This window comes from Phyllobates terribilis, unplaced genomic scaffold (genome assembly GCF_046119375.1).
Source record: "Phyllobates terribilis strain yellow unplaced genomic scaffold, ASM4611937v1 Scaffold_5__5_contigs__length_657084704, whole genome shotgun sequence".
Lineage (NCBI taxonomy): Eukaryota > Metazoa > Chordata > Amphibia > Anura > Dendrobatidae > Phyllobates > Phyllobates terribilis.
The window spans coordinates 127,327,716-127,348,221 of record NW_027362765.1 but is presented as its reverse complement, the minus strand read 5'-3'; the positions used below and the strand labels follow the sequence as shown (position 1 = coordinate 127,348,221).

Below are 20,506 nucleotides of genomic sequence, written 5' to 3'. Positions count from 1 at the left end.
GGATCAGGTATGATGACCACGGTTTTAGGCAGTGACCAGAGATACTTCCAGGGGTCTTCCCCGTGCTGTTCCTATGTAATTTCAGTACAGTATGGATGTGTCTGATCATGTCTTACACACCACATGACCAGATAAGGTAGTAAAATGTTAAAATTACATTTACCGTTGAATGTATTTTTCACCATTGAAAGCAATGTAAAAGTGCAAAAACGCTACATGTGAACATAGCCCAAGGTGTGGAGGAGCATTTTTGTTTTTGTTTATTTATTTTGCCTTATATAAAAGTCATTACCCTGGAAAGGATGCCCCTTAACGTTTTTTCCAGGAAAATCCATTTTGGTTTAGTTTTGGTGTGTTTTATTGTGAGTCTGTAAAAGTGGCATAATAACTGACAACATTGCTGACAGCAGTGACCTGTGAGTCAGAAATGCTTCCACGGGTCTTCCCCATGCTGTTCCCATCGATTTGCGCAATTTTTAGGCCCTCTGCAGACCGCCGGGGGGAGCCGCCGGAAAAATGCTCGAGTTTCCCATAGACTTACATTGGGCTCGTTGCTCGGACCGAGCATTATGATTTGCTCGACCCGAGCAACGAGTGATGCTCGCTCATCACTAGTGACAACCTAAAAACATCAATTACATTTTTTTTACGGCCGAATAATTTTACATTTTCACAGATCAAATTTTTATGGACGTTGAGCTACAAATATTCTAATTTTTATTTATTTTTGTATTGGAGAAAAAAGTAATTTGTTTAATAAAAATATTTTTTCCCCCTTTTTTAAGACTCGTACTTAATCAATTCTTGTACTACATCAATTCAAAATTTTCAGTAAATGCAAAAGAAGGAGCTGTTAATAAAGTAAAAATAATAATGTAAACGCGTCAGACAAATGACTGAACTAGTGGGAAACTAAATCTCCCACATCAGCAGCGTCGTCGTCGAGAAATTACCTCAGGAAAACCCTACGTGCCATTTCGTCAACTCGATTCCGCGCTCTCTGGCTCTTGGACACGTGACTGGATCACGTGATGTCGCGCTCTACCTCACACCTGCACGCACCTCGCCGCAGCTCTTCTCAATCTATTTCTAGCTGATAGGTGGGGCGTGGTGACGTCACGCTTTTTAGCTGGGAGCGCTCTCTGCATTCGACGTCGGCGAGCGGCCAAATGTCACTGAACAGTTAGGGGCTCGCCGTGTTCAAGATTCTCATTGGCTGAAAGACTGCAGGTGCCGCCGGAGCGGCGCGACTGATTGGCTGAATGAGATGTCGATCAGGGATGAAGGGAGGGGCGCGGTGTGTGAATGGGAACAGAGTGCGAGACAGAGGAGAAGCAGAGGTGAGCGGGGTGGACCAGGCGATCCATCATTACAGGGGCGTCCCCAGCATCCATCGCCAAACACAGGTACATGTCCTATCTGTCTGTGTGCATCGTGCGTACGTTTGTCTGTCGGCAGCAATGATGTCACAGCACTGGGAGCATGTGTCTCATGGCTGCTGCCTTAATTTATATTTACGGATGGTCTTTCTCCATCACTACAAATGCACCCCCCAGAGTCACAGCCAGCGCCCCCTATGACAAGTGCCATGGCCCGCATCAGTGCTTTTTCTTCTCATCTTCACAATCTCTGCTTGCTGTCAGAGAATAGAACTGTTCTTGCAGGAAAAAAGGAAGAAACCTTCTCCTCCTAATACATCTCCCAGCCATGGGTGTAGACAGTCCTACAGGGGCTTGTGCTAAAATATGAGACTCCCTTCACTGTGAGAAGTACTATATCCTTCTCTTCAATGTTCTCTTTCACTGACAGCAGCAGAGATCTTGACATGATGAGATCCGTAATTAGGCCATGTTCACACTTTCAGTATTTCACATCAGTATTTGAACGTGTGAATGTGGCCTTAGATACTAAAACCAGCGAATGATCTAATATAATGGTGTCCTCCCGGCCCCTTTATAGGTACAGTGCACTCAGCCGATCGGTGACTCGATCGGTGACTCACTCCCTGCGATGTGACCATGTGCATGTAACACCGGCGGAAGTTTCTCTTTCAGTTCTGACAAAAAAGATCAGAGGAGCAGGGATATTAGTGATCTCAGAGATAGGGGTAGATTGTACTAAGTTGTCCTGGAAAATGAGAAGTTCATGGTGGGGATTGTCTGTCAGGGTCAATCACCCCTATAAATTTCTATTTCAGGACCACAAGGATAACTATGCAGGATACCCAATGATGATGACAGATCAGATCACCCAATAGATAGGTGCAGGGCCAAGTTAAAGGGGTGGTCCGGGAAGGCAGAAACGTGGCTGTTTTATTTTTAAAAAAGCGCCACACCTGTCCACAGGATGTGAGTGGTATTGCAGTTCAGCCCTATTCACTTTAAAGGGGTGAAAGAGTCCTTTTACACTGCGGTCTTCGCAACATTCAATGGTCCTGTCGGGTCTTACGTCTGAACCCCCAGCAAAACAGGATTTGGGCGTATGCACCAATGGGACCATTGACTATAATGGTGCTAAAGGCGTCACCGTGTGCTCTGTTGTACATCATTTTCAGGCAAATATACCTACTGAAGCTGGACACTCAGATATAGCAGACTGCGTCGGAGTGTCTGCCTCCAATAGTCGTATATGCCTGAAAATAATGCACGACAGAGCACACTGTGACTCCTTTTAGCACCATTATAGTCAATGGTCCCATTGGTGCATACGTCCAAATCCTGTTTTGCTGGGGGTTCAGATATAAGCCCCGACAAGGCCAACGAGCATAGGACAAAACGCAGTGTGAAAGCACCTTTATTGTTCGGTGGGGGTTCCACCCCTGGGACTGGTACCGATTGGCAGAATGAAGAACTATTAACCCTTTTAGAATGGAGCGGCAGTGCACATGCTTTACCTCCGCTCCATTCATTACTATGGGGCTGCTCATTGCTACGCCCGTTTTTTCCAACAGCTCCATATGGAATGAATGGAGCGTTGGTCAGGCACCTCCGCTTCATTCTACCCGGTATAGAAGTTCCCCATTTTGCCGATTGGTGCCGATCCCAGTGGTCGGACCACAACAGACCAGTAAATTGTCACTTGTGGATAGGTCATCACTTGTTTTCACAGGCGAACCCCCTTAAAGCTGGGATTACGCAATGATTTTTGCCTGTGGAACTTGCGGCTCGCAAAATACCGAGACTACGACAAGCAAGTCGCAAAAAGTCAGAACTATTTTAATTTTTTTTTTTTGCTTATTTGTCGCGATTGCACTAACCCGCATAGAGTGATCTTTGGCCACACGATCTGTGCCATAGGCATAATCGCTGTGTTGCCTCAGCCTAATGGAGCCTAGCTGTAATACCGGACACAACCCATGGACAGGTGTGGCACTGTTTCAAAAAGAAGGGCTGCCATTTCTTCTTTCCTGAAAACCCTTTCTATGATGACGAGGGTCCCTATCCTACCTTTGGACTCTGTATCACGGGCACGTATGAGAGAAGATGTGAATGTGCGCAGCACCTGAGCCGCACGCAGGCATGACCCTTGTCTACCCCTTCTTGGCTGGATAGGATCCACTTCATGGCCATCAGGGAGGTTGGGTGATGGAGGCCCTGGAGCACGTGTCATCCAGTCATGGTTGTTGGCAGCACTCCACCTCGTGCACCCAGGATTTGCTACCTGGTGATGGTCACACTAGTGATCGCTCAGTCACAACGTCCTCCTGGAGGCTCTGATCCTTGAACATCTGAGGGACTGCTGGAAAAGTGGGAACTCCTGGAATAGGTGGCAGAGGTGTCGCCAAAGCCTCCTGACAAAATATTTCTTGTGCATGACGCTTGAATGCTCAGTCAGTGGAGTCCCGGCATTCAATCACATTCAGATGGCAGGAAACCAGTAATGGAAGGGGCATGGTCTGTAATAGGGCACTACTATGGGTACAATTTCTGGTGGCAGCATGCACGTGCCATATACAAGAGCCTCCCATTTGGCCAGGTGTTGAATCTGGCAAGTAAGCTGGCTCAGGAGCTGCTCCCCTCTGTGTATAACATCACATTTCACCCAACTCCCCCAATCCTGCCCCTCATGATGGGTAAAAGGAAGCTGAATAGGAATGGGTCTGCATATGAGGAATCTGCTGCCTGTGGGACAGTCCATATAATGGCAGCCGGTCCAGAGGGAATTACTGCTCCGCGTGAAGTATTCTCCATCCGGAGCGATGGGTGATGTGTGAGATGCGCTCATCCTATGAGGCGACCTCGCTCATCTTCTGAGGCGAAGTGTCGGGAAAGCCAAGGAAATCTCATCATCCTCAGGGACAGGTCCCAGCTGCAGGGACAACCCTCCCTTTGTTCTCTAGCAATAAGCAGATCTCGTACTGTCCCTTTTAAACATTACTAGTTAACCCTTGATAGCCCAGTAGATTTTTTTTTTTTTTTTCTTTGCTCAGTTTTCCTATCAATTATGGAATTGCTTTCTCATTATTTCTTAGTGCATGTCGCTGGTCACTTTCTTTCTGATTAAATCGGATTTATGGACTTGGAGCCAGGCACATAGTGCTGTCTTATTGATTATCCTGACCGATCTATGTGTACTAGTCTAATGTAGGTCACAAGAGCAGGGTGTGTGCTGATTGTACTATGCAGTATATGGCGGCACAGCAGATCTGAGGCTTCCATCAGTTATTTATATAGGGGCTATAATTGCCATTATTATGGACACATATATGATCTTTGTTACTGAGTGTTCGGCATTATATTCCTTATGGGAAGAGTTTATTCTGTGGTGGGCGGCAGGGTAGCCGGACCGTCATATGCACACTGTATGGCATTGCTGAGGCTCGGCCCGTCACTAGGTTGCCCAGAGCTGGGACTTTATCGTTTTCTGCTGTTGTCTGCATTAATATCATCTTCTGGTCTGATGGGCTGCGCCAGGAGATGCTGGGCGCGCTGATTAGCTGCTCCCTGACAGTTGAGCATCGTATGATGATGCCAGACAGCGCCCGCCTACACCGGAAGTCTGACGGCTGGAGGTTACTGCCGGTCAGGCACCTGCCGCTGAGTGATCCCTCTGCTGTCACGATCTGGTAGGAAGTGAATTGTTACCGATGACAGTTAGTAAAAGGTTAAATGTGTCATAAAAGAATAAAAGCGTCAAGGAAAACCACGAGCCGATCGCTGGCGTTATATGGTGCAGATCTGATTATTAGTCACTAATAGAATTTTTACCCTGAAAATGACTAACAGACAGTGTGCTGCTGAGATGCGTATCTAAGCCTATGTGATACACCTATATGCACAGCTCAGTAGTTAGTATCATAGGGACTATCACAGAACCACACAGCACTACATCCCCCATCATGTTACTGATTTACAGAATCTTCAATGAAAATGTCATGATAAGTGAGTGTATCTAAGCCTATGTGTGTGATGCTGTGTAGCTAGGCCTAATATGTAATGTTACGGCACTGTTGAATTGCTGTATCTAATTTATTTTATGTGTGATATTGTGTTGCTGAACTATAAGCTCATTATGTGCAATACTGCACATCATATCATATCATGAGTGATACTCCTCTGCTACATCTAAGCCCAATATAATAAAATATCTAAGCCTATCATGTGTGATACTGGGTGGCTGAGCTGCTATATCAAAGCCTGTCATGTGTGATACATACTTAGGATAGTTTACAGCAATTCATATTGTGTGTGATATTCCTCTGCTGCATCTAAGCCCATAATTTGTTGATACTGTGCTGCTATATCTAATCCTATCATTTGTGATACTTATCTGCTGTATCTAAACCTCTAATTTGTGATACAGTGCTGCTTGAATACTTTATCTAAACATATTGTTACTACTGTGTATCTAATCCTATCATGTGTCATACTGCGCTTCTGATACTGTTTGATCCTGTCTGTGATACTGTGCTGCTGAGGTGCTGTATCTGATCCTTTCTTGTGTGATACTGTACTACTAAATTGTGTATCTAATCCTATTTTGTGATACTATGCGGCTAAGCTGCTGTATCTAAACCTATCATGTGATACTGTGCTGTTCAATCTTTCTATCTAAGCCTGTCGTTTGTGCTCCAGTTTTGATGAAGGGGGCACTGCAGTAAGACGTGCCAAATTCCTTAAAATACAAGCGCCTCTTAATGAGTTTTACGCACCTTTCGGCTGCCATGTGTTTCCGTTCTGGCTGGATGTTTCTGTCATAATTTACGCCACTTTTGCTGTGTAAATTATGATGAATTTGCTGGATGCTCTCAACCATGTCCCTCCTTGTGAAGCTGTCTAGGGTTGTCCACGACTGGCATAAAAACACCAAAGTTGCAAAACTTTGCGAGATTTCAAACAGTTTTACAACAGAATTCTGGTGGAATCGGGTCCTTAGGGTGCATTTAAATTGGCCAAGTATTGGGAATGAGATTTCCTAGGAACGCTCATTTCCCTATAATTGGGCAATGTAAACAAGCTGCCAATCACCCACAAGAACGAACAAAAAACTCCTTGGCTGAGCAAAATGTCTTCCTGAAAAAATCATTGTTCATGTGATCAGGACATGTGCTGCCAAGAACAGTGATATTCTATGCACATAGACTGATCTTAAGACCCAGGTCACAGAGAATCAGGGCTAATTATGCAAATCCTTTCGGATTAAACTCTGTCAGAGTTTGATTTGAGTGGGATCCAATTGTCTCGCATGAGAGAATCGGAGTACAGGTGCGGACAGAGTAGACAGAGAAAGTAATTTTTCTATCTTCTCAATTGCCTGTATCCGGGTAATCTCTCTGCACTTGGATGACATCCGAGTGCACTCCGATGTTTCACATTCACCCATAGACTTGTATGGGTGCATGTGATCCGAGTCTCGCAGCTTGCTCCGAATCGGCATGAGAAAAAAAATCGCATATCTGAGCTGCCCCATAGAATAACACTGATCCGAGTGTTATCCGATAAACATCGCATAGCACTCGGTTGTGTTATACGCTCGTGTGAGCACTATTAATGATTGTTTTATGCTTGTGGAAATGCGGTCTGGCAGTATAAACAGGTTGTTAAACGACCACTGATCGGCTTCATGTAGTCGATCAGCTTTCATTTACCAGGACGGACAGTGTAAACGAACCCTAAGTCTCCTCACACCCGCCTGTGTTCATGAAAGTGGTATTATTATAGTCACAGTCTGGGTGTCATCATTTACCATACATTTGCAAACCAAATTTGTCCCCAGTGATCTCCATGTACTAATAATGTAATGACAGAACAGTGTTTGGACGGGCCGAGGTGTTTAGTCATTACTGCTGTGTCCGTTTACCCTCCCCCCCCATTAGTTATTCCTGTTAGTGACACATAACAGAACCACAAGTAGCAGCCTTCCTTCATATGTACGGTATTTCTGCTCTTGCTGGAGAGGAAGTGGTCTGTTTGCTACAAAACTTGTGTCCTACATCACAGACATTTCCTAATGATCTTACCAGAATCTGATTGGCTGCTAATTTTGCATTAAGATATAAAAAAAAAATGTAAATCTGGGGGCTCTTTCACACGTCAATGTGTCTGGTACGTGTGGTGTCCGTTTCCACACGTACTGGAGACACATACACACGTAGTCCCATTCAAATGAATGGGTCTGTGCACACGTCAGTGTGTTTCCATAGGCAAAGCACAATGACATGTCCGTTTTTTTATCCGCTGCGAGGGCCGCAAAACGTCCCACACTGATGACGTGTTTGTCATCAGTGGGACACGTACCGGCGCCTGGGAATCAGCGGTACGGTTAGCGCTGTTCCCAAGCGCCGGGTGCTGAACGCTGCCCTCATCATTGTTCCCTGCTGGCGCTGCGATCAGCACCAGCAGGGGACAGTGTTGAGAGTAGTAGTCTGCTCCCACAGTGTCCAATTGTAAAAATAAGAATAAAATAAAAAAATCCTTATACCCACCTGTTCTACGTGTTCCCCCGCTGTAATCCATGCAACCGCTCATGCCGAGGAGCCGGGGAGAATGACTCCTGCAGCGATCGGACCCCGGAACTGCGCTGAGCTCATTGAGTGATAGGACAATGCTCCGTGAGCGCAGTGTGCTCCTGATGCGGCACACGTATGCCACACTGGTGCACACGGACACTGATATCTCTGGTACTGTTTTTTCCAGTACCGGAAATATCAGGACGCATGAAAGAGGCCTTAGGCTGTGTCTACACGGGGACACTGAGATCACAGCATCAAATTGCAACATCGGAGGTAATGATTTTCTGCAGCTGCGACATACTGTAACACAGTCGCAAATGCTTCCAAATATGTTGGATTTTCATGAAACACTTACTATAGACTTCATTACAACTCTCACGTGACGTACAACTTGTGGGTGACTTGTCTGTTTTATTTACTGCTAAACCACAGCTCTATAATAGTCACCTGACAACAAGTTACACTAATATTTTTGTTGTGCTGGTTTTCATAGAAATGCTGTCGTGCGACACGTCAGCGCATACCCCCAACCTCATCTGTCTGTTAATGGCCTAAAGTGGCATTCCCATAATAAGCAGCCATGGCGTGTGATGAGGCTATGCCTTAAAGGTACACCTAGGCAATGATGTGTGGCCTTAGAGGGTAAAGGTAACAGTCGCATCTTGGTGCCTAAAGGGCCACCTTGTGCACATGACGCGCCCCCTGGGCCTGTGCTGTGCAGGGGGATACCCGGAGCCGGATCGCTGGGGGTTGTAGTTCTCCGTGGCGGTGACCCGGTCCGTGCCCAGGGCGGTCAAACCAGTGGCGGTCTTGGGTAATAACAATGTCTGACTACGCCACCCGTGGATTGCAGTCAGTGGGGACCGCCGCTGCGCTGCAGACCGCTGAGGCTGGTGTTGTATGGGATAACTCCCCACGGGAGAAGTATTGCCTCAGGGCAGCTAATGTGGATGATGGTGGTAATGGTGTGAGCGTCCCAGTACTAATGGTGCTGGTGCGGCGATGAAACACAGAGACGTGTGGTTGCAGTTTCCAATGCTTTACCCACAGTTCTTTACTGGTCCTAGTCACCTCGGTACCGGCGGTGACTGCCCAAGCCGTGCTGCGTCCACCAGGCAGGGGGCTCGACCAACTCCCAGGCAATTCCAGAGCGTGGCACAGGACTCCCTTCCTTTCCTTTCTCTGGCCGTCCCCACCAGTGACCCACCTTTGTCCAGCTTCCTCGGGCCTTCTGTTGGCGAAACCTCTCTCCGGTTTCCCTGACCCTATGTGGTATGCTTTCCTGGTGGATGTAGTGAGGGGTCGCACCAAGATGTGGTCACAACCTCCGGTTTTGGCTGAGGATTAGTCGCCTCCACCAATTTGGGTTCCGGTACCCTGCTCTGCCAACCCTTTACCCTGTATCTCCTGGGCATATGGGGTTCCTTCTGTCCTTGTGTCTCTGGGCCTTTCTCTGTGTTCCTGTTCCTTGCTTCCTTTCTTACTGTCCTTTCTGTTCATTCTCCTTTCTCTCTGTCTCAGGCTCCAGCCTCCTGACAAGGCCTGCCTGCGGAGCAGAGCCCATGCAGGGGCTCTGCTCCCTGTCACTTCTCCTCAGACTGCACTGACTGAACTAAGATGGTGCCCACCTTATATACCTCCCTTATGTGTGAGCCCAGGTGACTAGCAACCAATGGGCTCCTACCTATGCCCAGAGACCCACCCCTATCTGCTCCTACACCACTGGGTGTACTCCCCCCCCCCCCCCCCCCCCCCCACTCCAGCCAGGGACAGATGCTGTCGTGCCTGCACTTCTGTCTAGTGGGAGCACCGTTGAGCTGTCCCTCGGAAATGGGGTGTGTGTGATGCATGCAGCCTACCGAGCCCTAGTCCACACTCCATCCTTACCCGGGAGTGGAATATCACACCTCTGGTTTGAGGTGCAATACCAATGTAGCAGCCGAGCCCTCGGGGTGCTACACACACGACGTCTTTCTCAGGCGGATTCCATCCCCATTGCAGCATCTTGGGTATCCATGGTTACGATCACTAACAACTAACTGTCACTATATGAGTGGTCGTAACCATGGATACCTAAGGTACTGCAATGCCCTGCACATGGTGGAAGTGACATAGCGAATTAGAAGAACTATACTACCTTTCTAATTGGAGGTATTTGCTATTATTATTACACCTACTATATATTGGGATAGAATCTTGGAAATGGGGAAAACCCCTTAAAAAGTTGCGAGGTCTTGCCTCTATAAACATTATATTATTGTATTGAGAACTGGGGAATATGAATTTGAAGACCTAGCTATCCTTATAACATTCCTGATTAAGTTTTGCAGTGTGGCAGGAGGAGTGCATTATCCTGGTGAAAGAGGCCACTGATATTGGGGAATACTGCTATACAGTGATAAGGTAGGTGGTACATGTCACATCCATATCAATGCCAGAACTCAGGGTTTCAGAGCAAAATGTTGCCCAGAGTATCATCCTGGCTCCGCCGGCTTGTCTTCTTCCAATAGTACATCCTGGTGGTGCCGTATCATCGTTATAATAATAATTTTATTGCTATAGCACCAACGTATTCCGCAGCACTGTACAATTGAGCTGGGATATGTACAGACCATATCAGACTTTACAGAATAATGCATAATTTAGCAGTTACAGGCAGAGCTGTAGAGTCGGTGTCCATTCTGGTGGAGTCGGATTTGGAGTCAGTATAAAATGGACCGACTCCGACTCCTAAAATATATAATTAATTGGGTACAGTAGTTCAATGCAGTATGTGCTGTAAATGTTTTCATAAGGCTGTGTGCCCACGATGCGTTTTTTAAGCGTTTTCGCAGCGGCAAAAATGTTGCAGCTACGCTTAAAAAACGCATGGTAGAAGGCCTGCCATGTTCCCCAATGATAATCCGCATGTGCTGTGCACATGCTGCGGAAATTTCCGCTGCGGATTATCATTGCGCAAAAAAACGCAGCACTACCAATTATTTTGCGGACGCGCGGCGTTTTCGACGCCATTGACTTGCATTTGAATGCATGGAATCCGCATCACTGCATATGTAGATGCGCATTCCATGCGTTCAATGTGCGGATGGTACCCGGGTGTGGAGGAGAGGAGAACCTGTGAAAAAAAAGAATAAAATAAAAAATAAATGTTATATTTACCTTCTGATGGCCCCCGCTCTCCTTGTCTTCACTTGCCGGCAGCTCGCGATGGACTGAAGGACCTGCGTTGATGTCATAGTCATGTGACGGGTCACGCGATGCTGACGTTGGCAGGGCCTTCAGTGTACCGCGATCTGCCAGCAAGGGAGAACGGAGGGAAGCAAGACACCGGGGGCCATCAGAAGGTAAGTATAGATTTATTTTTTTATTTTTAAACATTCTTTACGGTCACACTATATAAGTCCATGCCGGCTGCATGGATTTATATAGTGTGACCAAGTTGACAAGCACTTTCCAAGTGATGCTAAAATCGCTTGGAAAGCGCTTGTCAACCCGCATGCTGAAATGCGGATGTGAAGAACGCTTAACATCCGCATGTCCCTTGGCAGGAAAAACGCATGTACAATCCGCATGCTTTTTTTCTGCCAGGGGAGATGCAGAAACGCTCAGGAAAAATCCGAAGCATTTCTGCATTGTGGGCACATAGCCTAAGAATTTGTGAAAGTTATGAAATGTCCTATAAATGTCTGTTCTGTTTCTGATCTAAGGATCTAGGCTTTTAGTTGAGATGAATCTGTGCCGCACTTTATGTACATACTCAGTAGTGAGGCAGTGCTGTGGAGTCGGGAGTCGGAGTCAGCGAAATTGAGGAGTCTGAGTCGGATGTTTGGCTTACAGACTCCACAGCCCTGATTACAGGAGGAGTGAGGGCCCTGCTGGCAAGCTTACAATCTATAGGGAAATGGGGGGGGGGGGGGATACAATAGGTAGAACGTGCTTGTCTTGTATGGTCCAACCATCATTATAATAAATCAGGGTTTTCAGATAAAGCTGCATGGTCTGGTCATCAGCCAGTATCTAAGTAGAGTTACCAAGTGCTATTGGGCGCATGAATGATGTGGAGACAGATGAATAAGAGGGACCAGATTCTGAGGAAAATGTATAAAGTGAGAACAGGGAAGAGTTAGATTAGACAAGCCTATCCACTTCACTAAAGAGGTGTGTGTTTTTTTTTGTTTTTGTTTTTTTTTTTCAAAAGCATGCTAGGTACTAATCGGGTTATCCGGGGTAGTGCATTCCAGAAAACTGGCACAGCATGAGAGAAGTCTTGGAGATGGAAGTTTGAGGTTCGGATTATGGAGAATTTTAGTCTTTAGATCAGTTGCAGAATGGAAAGCGTGGGTAGACAGAGATGAGGGAGGAGATGTAGGGTGGTGCAGAACTAGGAGAGTTTTGTGAGTGAGAGAAATAAGTTTATATTGTACTCTGTAGTGGATGGGTAACCAGAGCAATGACTGGTACAGAGTGGAGTTATTGGTGTAGCAACTGAACAGAAATATGATGCTGGCTGTCGCATTCGGGAGAGATTGGAGAGAAAAAAGTTTGGTAAGAGGGAAACTGATCAGTACAGAGTTGCAGTAATCCAGACAAGAATGAATAGGAGTGACAGTAAGAGTTCTTGCAGTTACAAAGGTGAGAAAGTCATATTCTGAGCCCCGTTGGCCACTAAGGAGCATGCCTGTGAGCTGACAAAAAAGGCAGAGAGAGAGTGAAATCTGAAGAGGAGCAACAACTAACACAGCACTATGTGAGGATGGTAAGGTGAGTGAGAGACAGGTCCTGCAACTGGAAACCCACATTGGGGCTGCATTAATAGAGAGATACAGAGACTATTGTAATAGGGATCAGATGATAGTGTGACCACATAAAATGTGGTGCAAGTGACAAAAGCAATGGAGTCATGTATAGGAATTCCTTTACAGGTTGTTTGTTTCTGCTGTTACTAAATGTTGAAGAGGACCTGTCACCAGGTCAAAAGTGGACAGTTTTTGCTCTTGTTTTAGTCCTGCTTCTTCTGAGTATGCTGCCTTTTTTTTAAATCCATCATACAGTTCTAGAGATATGAGCTTTTTTATATAAAAAAAAAAAAAAAAAAAAAAAGAACAAAATGAAACCCTCAGGGGAGCAGCGGGAATAAATTAACAGCAAAAACTGTCGACTTTTGACCTGATAAGTCCTCTTTAAAGTTGTGTTACTGCTAATGGGGGCCGTAACCTTATCACCCTATAAATAGAATAACGGATAACTTCCCTTTCCCTGGGGCTTTTACTGTTGGGACCCCTACATATCCTGAGAACTGGGACAATGAAGAACCCTGTGTGAATGGAGTGATGGTCGATCATAGCTGAGAACTGAACTCGACTGGTCTTCGTCACTCTCCTACGAATAAATTGAACGTCTGTGTGTATGATCAATCACCACTCCATTTACTCTGAAGAGCCCTGGTTTTCAGGATCGGTCAGGGTCGCAGCAGTCAAACCCAGAGTTATCTTTTATCCCACTGATTGGGGATAACTTCCAACCTTGACAATACCTTTTTAATTACTTGTGTTTAGGCAACAGGTTCTCGTGGTCAGCAGAGAATCAGAAAAAACAGTAGCAGCCCAGTTGTCACTATTACACCCAGAGGCGCCAGGTCATCACCATTCAAGGGGCTGGTGCAACCTCATGAACAACTCCAAGGCAGATATATATTGGTAAGGGCTAGCCTTCCCTCGTCCCACAGCAATAATGGCATTTGGAAAATAATCATGAGGAAAAACTTCCTGGAGCACTAGTAGTTTGGTGCCTATTCTTCCAGGCCCCAGGAAAAGACTGTGTATATACCTGCAATGTTCTTCTTTTGAAGTGTGTTCAGCCAAGTGTGAGAGAGACCACCAAGTGTATTGTGCCCCTTACAGTGACTGTAACCACTAAGCTCGTGGTACCTCTGCTTGAGAAAAAGAAATATTCTTGTACCTAAGAGTGTCTGCAGGGGGACAGATCAGGAAAATACCAGTGAAGAAGCATTTTATGAATCTTGGCTCTCGGCCTTGTGCTGGATATGTTATCGCTTGCTAGCTGCTACCAAAGCTATTTCTACTGCTTTGCTCACTATCTTCTCAGAGATCACTATAGAAACAGTGCAGCCGAGTCAAGTCCCTAAAATTAAGAAAACTGTAACACCACTGACTATTTATATCCAATGCTGGCGTGTTTCACACATCCATTAGCAAGTAAAGCTTATTCGGTCCATTGTCCGCTATGTAGATGGAGCAATATAAGGACGGACAGGTTCTGATCCAGTACCATAATGCAAATTGGCAAAATCCTGCATTCGAATATTTCTTCCCCTTTGCCTCAAAATGTGTCATAAAATGATGAATAAGGTGCATCTTTACTCCCCACGTTTCTGACAAGCAAACATTGAGCAACATCCAAAATAATTATATGGGATATTTCATTACCTAAGACACTGCTAGAGAGTAGTGATGAGCGAGCATGCTCGGTACTCTATGAGCGAGCACTTGCTCGGTACTCTATGAGCGAGCACTTGCACGGTACTCGATGAGCGAGCACTTGCACGGTACTCGATGAGCGAGCACTTGCACGGTACTCGGGCGGGAGCTCGGGTCCCCTTCCTGCATGTTTGGCGCTATTTAGAGCACCAATCATGCAGGGATTGTCTGCCACTCACTGTAATGTCACAGCCTTGGTGGTTGTGGCATTACAGTGATTGCCCAAATCGATGGGAACAGTGCTCACAGTGAAACCTGAAAAGCCGGCAATTCATCAGCGGCATACATCGGTACCCGACAATTTAGAACAGAAAGAATAGAGAATCACACATAGATTAGATAGATAGAAACATCTCAGTCACATATATAATAAGTACAGTGACAGTGTTGGTTACTGTACTTGTCATTTAGTGTTAAAATAAAGGATTTATTTAAAAAAAAATTGGCGTGGGGTTCCCCGTAATTTTAGTCTCTAGCGGAGGTTAAGCAGACTGCTGGGGCAGATGTTTGAAGCCTGGGAAGGGGGTAATACCCACGGAGCTTCCCAGGCTACTAATATCAGCCCCCAGCTGAATACCTAGCCTTTACTAGCTATTAAAATGGGGGAACCCCCCCAAAAAAATAACGTGGGGTCCCCCCTAATTTAATAGCTAGCAAAGGCTAGGCAGACAGCTGGGGGCTGATATTAATAGCCCAGGAAGGGTGCCATGAATATTGGCCCCCTCCCAGGCTAGAAACACCAGCCGTCAGCCGCCCCAGAAACAGCGCATCCATAGGATGCGCCAATTCTGGCACTTAGCCTCGCTCTTCCCACTGCCCTGTAGCGGTGGCAGTGGGGTAATAGGGCTGGGGTTGATGTCCGCTTATAATGCCAGCTGACATCAAGCCCAGGTTAGTAATGGAGCGGCGTCTATAAGACACCCCCATTACTAACCCCATAGTGAATGTTAAAAAAAACATAAACACCCAGAATAAAGTCCTTTAATTGAAATAAAGACACAATTCTTTAATGTTCTAAATTAAACTCTACTTACCGTATCGCCCATTCCAGCTGAAGCCAACGATCTCCTGCAATAAAAGTAAAATAATAAACCAACCTCATCCTTACCTTTCCATGGCTCCCAGTATGGCTTCAGGTCTGCTACATTGACATGACAGGCTGGACCGTAGCAGAACGCTGCCATCCAGCTTGCCATGCCGCAGACACTGAGAAGCTCCTCTGTGTCTGGCTGTGACGGCATCCAGATGAGCTGAGTTCATGTCCAATGAATTCAGCTCACCTCATGCACGTCACTGACAGCGCAAGCTATGAAAATTAGTTTTCCCTGGAATTATCCTGACATGCAGAATACATTTACCAGGTCTATTTTACAGGGAATATTGTAAAAACAAAAATTGAGCAATAATGACAGAATTGTGTGTGTTTGTTTTTTTTTTTTGTTTTTTTTTTTTTCTCCATTTCACCCAACAATTTTTTTTTCCCATTTTCAAGTAGATTACGGTATATAGTGAATTAAACAGTGGCATTTAAACCTAATAAATCATTTCGCAAAAAAAACAAGCCCGCATATAGCTATGTTCCTTTAAAAGTGTAATGATATAGCTCTTCCAATACAGCGGCTTACATGCAATTTTCGACTGAACACAGTTTTGGTATCCCAGCACTTGCCAATTGAATTCAGTAATAAACCAAAATCCAGAAACCTCCTGAGCTCCCTCTAGTGGTGGCTGCAAAAAAAAGACTTTATTCATGTATCTTTCTATCCTGGGGTTTTGGAGCTCTGTATTGGAGAAAATGAGCTCCAAACAATATAAAAATAGATAGATATAGTAAAGTAATCAACATGCTATTTTGGACCTACAATGACATATTGTCAAAAGATGTATATCCACAATTTGGCCACGATCACACATTCAGTATTTGGTCAGTATTTTACCTCAGTATTTATATGCCAAAACCAGGAGTGGGTGATAAATACAGAAGTGGTGACGGGTTTCTATTATACTTTTCCTCTGACTGTTCCTCTCCTGATTTTGGCTCACAAATACTGGAAGGGTTCAGGCTTGTTAAATAAAAAAATTAGAGAAGTTGTACTTACACTCACCGATCCCTTGCCGCTCCCGTTCTGATACTTACCAGGTCCAACTTGTCTCTTTTTACGTTTCTATCTCAACACCCAAGAAATGCTGAATCAACCAATCACTGGCTGGGGCAGGTCACCGATGTGGCCAATGATTGGCCGAGAGGGCAGTTCCTGACATTCCTGGAGGGTTGAGAGGGCAGCAGGAAGTAGAGACAAGCGGGATGGAGTAAGTATCAGAACAAGAGCTGCAAGAGATCAATGAGGGTGCATATTGCTTTCATCATTTTTTTAACCAGTCTGAACCCTTGCTAAAATATTCTTTATCTGTTGGTCAAGCCCTTTAAGCCCTGGTAATCCCATTTCAAGTCTGTAACCTGAGTCTTGGTCAGACATTTCTAGTGCATATATCTATGGTATCTTAATATTTGCTGTCATTTGATTTGTTACAGATGACATTTTTCTTCTCCTTCTCGGAAGTTTACTGACCGTTCTTCCTGTGGTGAAAGTAGAAGTCTCTCCCTAGCTGCTTCATTGTGAAATGCCCCAACATCTATCTCCAGAAAGTTCCTTCCATTCCAAGCAAGAACTGCTCTGCTTCTCCGAAGCTTCACGAACTGTCAGTGACTATGACCTGGGCACGCCCGACAGCACTGACCAGGTTGACGCCCTGTTGTCAAAGTCCGCCCCAGACTCCTATATTGATCCGCTATACAAGGAGACCTCTACAAAGAAAGTGTTGTACGATGATGACCCCTGTGAGATCAAGTTTATCCCATCAGAGAATGAAAACCTGTGCGGCTGGGGAGCCCTCAAACCGTCCTTTTTACAGGTGTTTAACACATCCAAAGGAGTGCTCGTCTTCCTGTGCGCGGCCTCCTTTCTCCAAGGCATGGTGGTCAACGGTTTCATCAATACAGTCATCACCTCCATAGAACGGAGATTCGACCTGCACAGCTACCATACTGGACTGATTGCGAGCTCCTATGACATTGCAGCTTGCTTGTGTTTGACATTTGTCAGCTACTTTGGGGGAAACGGTCACAAACCTCGGTGGCTGGGCTGGGGAGTATTAATTATGGGCATTGGTTCTTTGGTGTTTGCACTACCACAGTTCACCACTAGTGTGTACGTCGTGAACCTTGCGGAGGATAATGGGGTATGTTACTCCAATCACTCTTACCAGGTCTCAGAAAGTGCCTCGAGTCTGTCCAACTACAGATACGTCTTCATGCTGGGACAGTTTCTTCATGGGATTGGCGCCACACCACTTTACACACTGGGGGTCACTTACTTAGATGAGAATGTGAAATCTAGCTACTCCCCTGTATACATTGGTGAGTATGGCGCATGTAACATCTATACGATGCAGATGTTTGTCCATCGGTGCCTACAGCGCTGCGTCTTTTGGAATTTTATCTATGTCAGTACTATGCCATGAGCCATAGACACGTTGTATACACTCCTCACACGGGAGATTAGGTTGCATGACCCGAGGCCAACTTAAAGGAATGTTTCCAAGCGAGGAAGTAAAACTTCACTTTTTACGAATGAACAATTTTCTGTTGGTAAAGCTTAATCCTTATCAGTTCTGCAACTATGTAATACATTGTGTTTCAGTTCTTTACCATTTTTAACATCTTTACTTGTTTAAATCCAGGGGCTGAATACCTAGGCAAATCTTATTTGTCACAGCTGAGGGTTGGCTACACCTAACAGGACAGGAGAGACATTTGTGCTTTATTTTAAAGTCTATGCAGTTGGTGACCAGCTGACAATCCCCTCTAGTTCCAAAATAGGGATCATACATTGCTGCCCTCCTGCATGCTTATGGTGATGGACTAGACCAGCAATGGAGAGTCTGCAGTGGTTGCAATGTAAGAAGTCCGCCTTGGAGCTATATTAGTTGGTTATTGAGTAGTATATTGAGTGTATAAAGGATTGTGCAGTACTAATCTGTAGGATAGATCATATATATCAGACTGGAGTCCAATGCCCACCTGCCGATTAGCTGTTATCTGGTTGTCTACTTTGACCAACGCCCTTAACGTGCAACTGTCCTTTCTTAACTATTCAGAATCACCTGACGTTTGTACTTGAGGAATAACTATTTCTGGCCATTACTTTGCATTATTTAGCAGTTTCCCCATAGCAAACTCTAGTAACTAGAAGCCTCAGCAGTTTTTTTTGTGTCTCTCTGCCTCTGTCTTCCTCCTCTTTTCATATATTTAATAAACAGGTGAAATTTGATCCCTCACTGAAGACAGATTGGTAGACAGATTTGAGCAGTTTTTGAGAATGAACGACCAGCAAAGGGAAAGGACTGACTGTGGAGAAAGAGGCGTGCGTATTACTGTTTAAACCATTAAAGAAGCACTCTCATTAAAATGTTTATCCTCTTAATATATTGCAATCATCATATTATATAGCACTGTGTACTTACAATTGCTCATTTTGCCCTTCTACCCAGCTAATTCTTCTGTTTTCCATTAGGCCTGTGACATCACATGATTAAAAACTAAGTAGCTGAATCTTCCTAAGCTCTATGTAGAAACAGGGGGTTAATTTTCCCTGTATGAGTCATAAGTCACTGCAAAAGTCAATGGCAGGGGGAGGAGCGGAGCAGCCGGGTCAGGAGTTGAAGAGAGGAATGATTTTTGTAGGAACAAGAAACTTCCTGTTTCTATATAGAGAAAAGAGTAATTTACTGGGTAAAAAGGCAAAATGAGCAATTGTAAGTACACAGTGCTATAATATGATTGCAATATATTAAGAGAATAAAAATGTTGATGGGAGGAGTGCGTCTTCAACAATGCAGCCTAGGATGGAATTTGTAAGTGAAGCATTTTTTTCTCCAACTCTGTAATATTCAAGCCAAAGCTTTTTAATTTTTCTGTCTTTGAAGCCGTACTTGTTACTGTTTGTTTATTTTGTGTGATGGTATGTATTTTATAGTGACATCATTCTCTGAAGGGGATAAAAAAAAGGGTTATATGAATTACATAGTAACATTATTTTATGATACCATATATGAATAGTTTTATGTTTGTTTTTTTTTACTTTTGCACTATAAAAAAAAAATCTTTTTTTTTTTTTTTTTTGCTAGACAACTGGTAGCTTTTTCTGGTACTATTTTGGGGTACATACAACTTTTTGGTCTCTTTTTGGCAATTATTTTTTATACTGAATTTCTCTACAGGGCAGATCTGAGGACCAATATTAGCACGACAGAGGGAGCCACCTTGTCAAACTGCATAGATGCTATGGTCACTATTGTCAGCATCATCCAAGAGGTTAAACCGCCAAGGTCTGAACTAAATTTCATATATTGGATTGAAATATCAGCTGTATAATAGAAGTGCAGCTACAAGGGCCATGATTAAAAGGTTGCTCTGAAATGCGTTTAATAATTTTAATTCTCTGTATGGTGTGCATCTCAGAATTTTAATTATTACGTAATAATGAAAATATGTTTATACAAGCAAGGATCCGGATGTTGGATTTTTTTTATTTTGCACCTGCAAGTGATGGTGCGAGCGGCGCTTCTGTGCCCGCTCCACCTCTGTGCCATAATGGTAAGGCAACTCACTGAAACTGCATTTACCGTCATCTACTGTTTAAGACTATGTGCACACACAGGTTTTTTTGGGGCGGTTAAAAACAAATTTACTAGGGGAACAGGCTTCAACAAGCTTTTGTTTCCTGAAGTGATTTTGAAGAGTTTTTGAAGTTGTTGTTTTTTTTTTTTTTTTTCTTCGCAGCCTTTTGATTGGCCAGTGCCCAGTTTGTAGTGGATTCCATAAGGAAAGCTATTTTTCTTTTTTTTCCATTAGGAGTTTTCAAAACCTTAAGCTGAAAATTTTTGAAAACACTAAACAGATAAACCGCAAAATGATTTTATAATAGAAATGAATAGGAAAAGTCTTTCAAGCGTTTTTAAGTGATATTATTTTTATTTTTTTTTTTTTGCAAGCATT

The 20,506-nt window shown here is 44.5% G+C and overlaps 1 protein-coding gene across 5 annotated transcripts in view; it reads left to right on the top strand.

Moving 5' to 3' along the window:
* The first annotated feature begins 1,008 nt into the window (after positions 1 to 1,008).
* Positions 1,009 to 20,506, top strand: part of SLCO4A1 (solute carrier organic anion transporter family member 4A1) — a 68,397-nt gene continuing 48,899 nt past the window's right edge. For 2 of the 5 annotated variants that reach the window (XM_073682968.1, XM_073682972.1), the window contains exons 1-2: positions 1,009 to 1,406; positions 16,982 to 17,866. In XM_073682968.1, the coding sequence (XP_073539069.1) occupies positions 17,071 to 17,866 (796 nt within the window). In that variant the 5' untranslated portion in view covers positions 1,009 to 1,406; positions 16,982 to 17,070. Of the gene's footprint in view, positions 1,407 to 4,972; positions 5,066 to 10,273; positions 10,355 to 13,506; positions 13,648 to 16,981; positions 17,867 to 20,506 lie in introns of those variants that run through there. The other 3 variants (XM_073682969.1, XM_073682970.1, XM_073682971.1) reach the window with 3 other exon arrangements.